Raw genomic sequence first — 6849 nt, forward strand, 5'->3', positions numbered from 1 at the left:
AATGTTTCATGTTTATTGGTCCATTAATTGCATGATTTTCGGGGTTGCAAGTTAATGATCCCAAGTTCCATGTTCATTACCCTCAGTTTCAAGTTCATTTAGTTTTAAGTTTAATGGTCTCTGTTTCAAGTTAATGGTAGGTGTTTCATGTTTATTGTGCCATTAATTGCATGATTTTTGGGGTTTCAAGTTAAGGATCCCAAGTTCCATGTTCATTAGTCTAAGTTTCAAGTTCCTTTGGTTTCAAATTTAATGATCTCAGTTTCAAGTTAATGGTAGGTGTTTCATGTTTAGTGGTCCATTATTCAGGGTTGCAAGTTAATGATCCTCAGTTTCAAGTTCCTTGCCCTCGGTTTCAAGTTCCTTGCCCTCGGTTTCAAGTTCATTGCCCTCAATTTGAAGTTCATTTGGTTTTAAGTTTAATGATTCAGTTTCAAGTTAATTATATGTGTTTCATGTTTATTGGTCCCATGTTTCATGTTAACTAGTTTTTCAGGTTTCCATTTCTTTCATATTTAATAATAATAAAAAATCTCAGCCATTCAATCTACTCCAATTTAATCCAATGGCTATTTTTTATGCATGTATGAGATACATGCATGTACTGTAGCGGTGCCCTTTGCTTTAACTTTTGCTTTTGCTTTATAATAATAATAATAATAAAATAATAAATAAATAAATATAACTTTTTTAATTTAATATAATATTATATAATATTTTTATTTTTACATTATAATTATTAATTTAAATTAATAAATATGTAATTTATTATTCAATATTATTATTACTATATTTTTTTTAATTTTTACATTATAATTTATTATAACTAATAATAAATATTTAAATATGAATAAATTTCAATAATATTAATTTAAAATTAATTATAGTATAAATAATAATATAAAATATTAATATAATATTTAATTAAAATTAATCACAAAAAATTAATATAGTATCGTGTAGCACCAAATATTGTATAATATTATTATAATACAGTGTTAATACAATACAGTATAATACAATACACTAGCATTAAAATAATGTAATATAACATAATACAATATAGTATGCTAAACGCACCATATATGCATAATATTCTTATATCTTAATTATAAATTAGACTATTATTTATGTAAGTACATAGGATTCTCCAATATTAATTATGAATCATGCTATTATTGATGAACATATATTATTTTTTTAGTTGTTGTTATGTAGTTGATGTTAGATACACAGAAGTGTCTGGCATTTTAGCTCCTTATAGATATTCATCATCGAGCAACGTAATTGAATGGTGTTTTGATGTATTACGGCTCGATCGATTTGCAGTTATTGGATCAATGTCTAATAATTCAATTCGTAGGCAAAGATTAAATACAAATCTTGTGTGTTACCTCACTTTATTCGGAGAGAAGCTCATCGTGACAGGATATTCGAGGAATTTCTAAGTGGAAGACATAGTATTCGAGTCAGAAAGTGAACAAAAGATGCTAGTTTAGGTTAATTTATCTCTGGAACATGTTGCACAAATGAATGTGACCATGGATATTACTTTAGGCATGGTCATCTTTTTAGGTTTCATGTTCACATTATGTTTAAGGTGAACTCGTTTAATTACGACCTACATTAGTTTGATAAATAATAATATTTGTACTTGGAATATTTGTTCTTTAATAATATAAGAATGTGATAAATAATTTATATAGACTTTTTAAATGTTTTATTAATACTTGGGCCCAAATTTGAGCCTTGGATTTTTTATAAAAACCTAAACTTATCTCGAAAATGATCAGGCTCGCATGTTTTAGTCCAAGCCCAGTTCTAGGTTCTAAAATTTGGACTGAGTCCATCGAACTTGGATAGGTTGGGCTGATTTTTTCGTTATCCCTATTTAAGATAGCCTTTGCCACCGGACTTGACTCTCACGAATGATGATACAATAATACATTTTCTTCAAAGATTCATCCGGTATCACGAAGTTTTTAAATTTTGAAACTTCAAAACTTTATATGAAAGGGTCAATCAGTAGGAGCAGGAGTTTGATAAAATTGAGAACTTTATTTATTTATGTTTCTTTTCCTTGAAAAAGGTACAAAATTCTAATCCCCACACCTACCGCCTTCTCCTCCAAACAGGATGCAGTAATACATCTCCTTTCTACCACAATTCTTCCAATCTTTTAATCCGTAGCAAGTGGATCTGTCGAGATGTTGCTCTAAGGCACCATCAGGATTTCGGAACTTATTTTGAGTGTCCACGTACTGGATATTTCGAATGTAACACGTAGATCTAAAAGATAGATTCAGTAGACCAGAGCCCATCGGAGGGCTAACCCCATTCTTTCCAGCAATGGCAATGCCACCCCATGCCACAGTTTCCGCTCCACCGCTTAAATGATTAAATAATTCTTTAGGCCAATAACCCACGAATACGTTATCATCTGAAAGTACCAACCACCAATTTCCTGTCGGTTGATCCTACGAGGTTAAACAAACATGTCCATTTTTATTAATTCACAACCGTACTCTTGCCGAGACAATAATTTTTTTTAGAATTAAAAAAATAAAATTTAATTACGTACCTGATAAATGAGGATTTTTATATCATATTGCTCTTCGTAGGTAGATGTTAGTAGTAGAGGATAGTTTGGGGTTATTGAACAATTTGTTAATACAAAACCAGGACAAAGCTGATTGTAGCAACCAGTGGTCCTTGCACCATCAGCCTGTTGGAATCAAAATAATAATTTGTTAAGGAAATAAAACAAGAGAGATAAATTTTAAAAAAATACTTACTGTCCAAAATGTAAATAATCGAGTAAGCTGATCTCCATTAATGGCCGGTGAAACCTGACATATACAAGCAATAAATAATCGGAAGTCATCTTATTATTAGATGACAAATTATATACATAAATTCTAATTAATAAGGGCAAGCAAAATCAGATATTTTACCGTCCATCCTGCGAGAATGACATTTAGTTGATCAGGTGGACCATTTTGAATCCACATATTTGTAAAGGAGTACTGGTCTTTAGCAACGGTTAAGTTCCATACTTCAAGACGTCCGTCAACACCAAAATATGGCACATCCTTTTTCATTCCTACGTTCACCGTCTGTCACCGCATAAACATATGCCAAATTGAGAAAATAATTAAATAGATGCATGTTCTAAAAATTAAAATAAAATTACAAAATTAATTAAGAAACAATAAATTTCACATTACATGGAAACGGTGACCAGCTGGGAAGCTCGTTTGTGGGCCTATTTGAGTCATTGATTCTTTTGGCATCGATCCTGCTTTTATTAAATCTTCTTTTGAAGTTCTTCTAATCGGAACGGTCCCATCAGGGCATGATTCTCTTTCATGTCTGATGTATGAGGTTTTTGATTTTGATGACTTTTTAGCTGACCCAGTAGGAAAAGTGACCGGTCTCGTCTGTGTATTTTATTTAAAAAAAGAAAAAGAAAAAAAAGAAAGCCATATACATATCACTTTTCTACATGATTTATAATCACTGAATTAACAAGAAAAGGAAGAGCAAAATAACTCACCTGCACTTTATGATTCTTTAACAATGGATGATCTAGTGCCGGTTGTTTATTAATATCTACACAATCAATAGTATCACCTTCCTGTGTCTGGTAGCCAAAAAAAATGTCAGATAAATTCCCACCATAAACATGAAAAAATTTAAAATAAAAATAAGAATAATATGTGCTGCTTAAATATTCTTCAAACTGTTCGGTACCCTGGTATATCTATTTAAATAAACGATTAATACAAATATTGGGCTCCAAAAGTTTATAGTAGTATTTCAATCAACCACAAATAATTGTGATTCAGATGATCAAATCGCTCGTTCGTGTAAAATTCGATCCTATACCTTAAATGTTTTGATGGCTGGTTTGTTGAGAGTTTTGAGCTGTCTTTCCAACTGCAGATCTGCTTCCCTTGAAAGACTTAAGTCAGCCATGATACAAGTTTTCCAAGAAATGACGAATTGTATGACTATAATTGGTATGATAATCTTCAAATCCATTAGAGAATAATGGGTAGACACTCTGATTGATGTATGCTTCTGCAAAAATGTCCAACTCTTCATATATTAGCTAGTTTATTAACGTAAAATAAATTTAGCTGAGCCAATACTTCCATTTATAGCAATTCCAATATGAAAGCATTTATTTCTAGTTTATTGTCTATAACTCCATATAATAAGATAAACATTCTTTGCTAAACCAAGCCTACTATATTTTTCTTTCCTAGTTTATGTCAAAGCTTTTATCTCGGTAATATGTAAAATGACATGATATTACCATTTAAGTGATGTGTGTGATATGCCATTTCCACATTTGGCTTGATTTTTTCCTTCCAGCATTAAATGATGGAATTAACCAATTAAACAGCCTACGATATAGTTCTCTTTCATACTGTATCCGAAATATTTAAATTAGACGATATATAAAATGACTTCACATTAAATATATATGTATTTTTTTCCTTTAAATATGTGAGAAATTATCATTGCACCACTTTTCTTTTATCTTATGTTCATCCAACCACCACAAAATTCGAACATGTTCTCTACACCATCTTTCTTTTTAAATTTATATCAATTAGCCACTTTTACACTAATACCGTTAAATAATTTAAATGAAATGATAATTTTACCCTTAAATAAATTAAAAGACCATTTTATCTTATAAAAGTTTGAAAAATAAAATAATTATAATTATAAAAATATCCCTAAATTTAAAAAAATAAATTTAAATAGAGGTGCTCAGTTGATTTTTATTAAATTTAGATTTTGCAAAATTTTAATAATTATTTTTATTAAAATTTTATAATTTTCAAAATTATAATAAAAAAAATAACTGAATTTATTTATTAAAAAATTATAATTTTACAAAATTTTATTAAAATAACTGAATTTATTTATTAAAAAATAAATCCCAAAATTTTAATAATTTAGGGGATTTTTATTAAATCCCAAAATTTTGTAATTATTTTTATAATTATAATTTTTTATTAAAATAATGTTTATTAAAAATAAAAATTCTAATTTTTGGATTTATTTCTTTATTAAATGTAGGGGTATTTTTATAATTATAATTTTTTATATTTTCAAAGCTTTTACAAGATAAAATGATCTTTTAATTTATTTAGGGGTAAAAATATCATTTCATTTAAATTATTTAACGGTGTTAGTATAAAAGTGGCTAATTGATATAAATTTCAAAAGAAAGGTGGTGCGGAGAACATGTTAGAATTTTGTAGTAGTTAGATGAATATAAGATAAAAGAAAGGTGGTACAATGATAATTTCCCTAAATATTTAGTAATAAGGGAGATTTTGAATATTACAAAAATAGTAGGGCATTAGTAGCATTGATTGCCTCCAGTAAGGAGAAACTCACAATCTCCCTATATATTATCTGCCAAAAGTTTTCCCTTTTAGTTGATGGGTGATTTAAGTTTAGAAATTTTAATTGGGAGATTGATATTTTGGTCCTCTTTAAATTTTGTGTTTTTCCTTTGGGCTTTGGTTAGAGCTCACATTAATTAGGAGATAAACTATTTATAAATGCTCACATGTTTAAAAGAATTGGATAATGATATAAATTCACAAATTCGTAAAAGATTAAGATAAAGAGAAATTTATTCATTTTCTTGATACGGAAGGAAGTGAAATTTGTATAAGTCAATTATTAATAATAGCATTGCATGTGTTTTTGCATCAAATAATTAGGCTATCATGTGGGAGTAGGCTTGAAGATCCATAGTGTATTTGAGTGTTTTCTATACTTGAACAATGAGGAATAAATGTACACTACTAGCAAAGTAGGCCTTTATGATATTTTTACGAGTCATGCACCATGTGGCATTTTGGTTAAGCGACGGTCCTTATCAAAAAAATAAGATAATGATTTTTATATGTCATGTGATGTATGATGTATTATCTGTCACAATTCTATCATAATCGTATTGATGAAAAAATTTTATGCATTAACACTTTCAATGTATGATTAATATCTGTTATAAAAAGAAGAAATATTGAATTAAATTAGGCAAGAAATATGAAAATAACTTACTAGGAAATATTTGAGACTTTATTTTCAATTTTATATTAATTAATTTAATGTTTTAAATTTTTATTTAGTCGGAATTATTGAAAATTTATTTAAAATATCTTTGGCGGGAAATGAAATTTGTTTAACAATATATTGTAGCTTGAATTGAAAATTGTTTTAAAATTATTTTGGCACCAAATATATTAACTATTATTTAATTTAACTAGAATTAAATAAAATATATTATTATTTTATTTTCCTAGGAATTGAATACATAAATATCTGAATATTAATTTTATTTACAGTGGATATGAATTTATACGTACATTAGATACCATAAATATAATATTAACATAAATAAAGTATCATTTATAATCCATTCAATTAAATCAAACTAAATAATCCATAATCAAGAATTACTGGAAGCATCATTCAAGATGAAAATTTATGAACTCATATATAATTCATAAAACCCATTTCTCACAGCATATCTCATAAATCATTATATATCCATAAAAAGATTACAAGAATTCATAACTCATAAAACTCATTTTTCGAAAAAAATCTCATGTATCTTATCTATCAATTATCAAATACAATTTGTATTTGAACCGAAACATCATTCACCATTTCATGAAGGCTTCTTCACTCTTCGGCTGCTAGTGTAGATTTCCTTACCGCCTTGGTTACTAGTTACTTTCACGGTGCCTTTCCTCCAGTGGACTTGCGAGCGGTTTGCTTTGTGCAAGCCATTGGTTGAAAAAATTGAGTCTT

The 6849-nt window shown here is 28.2% G+C and overlaps 1 protein-coding gene across 1 annotated transcript; it reads right to left on the minus strand.

Annotated features, from left to right (window-relative positions):
- Nucleotides 1–2044: 2044 nt before the first annotated feature.
- On the minus strand, nucleotides 2045–4108 carry LOC112495883 (uncharacterized). Its single transcript, XM_025092763.2, has 7 exons — nucleotides 3889–4108; nucleotides 3557–3643; nucleotides 3228–3440; nucleotides 2955–3116; nucleotides 2796–2849; nucleotides 2582–2725; nucleotides 2045–2477 (listed from the first exon to the last, which is right to left on the minus strand). Exons 1-7 carry the CDS (start codon nucleotides 4105–4107, stop codon nucleotides 2100–2102), a joined length of 1257 nt encoding a protein of 418 aa, XP_024948531.2. The 5' UTR covers nucleotide 4108; the 3' UTR covers nucleotides 2045–2099.
- Nucleotides 4109–6849: the final 2741 nt, after the last annotated feature.

The sequence above is a fragment of the Citrus sinensis genome, chromosome 4 (assembly GCF_022201045.2).
Source record: "Citrus sinensis cultivar Valencia sweet orange chromosome 4, DVS_A1.0, whole genome shotgun sequence".
NCBI classification, from domain to species: domain Eukaryota; kingdom Viridiplantae; phylum Streptophyta; class Magnoliopsida; order Sapindales; family Rutaceae; genus Citrus; species Citrus sinensis.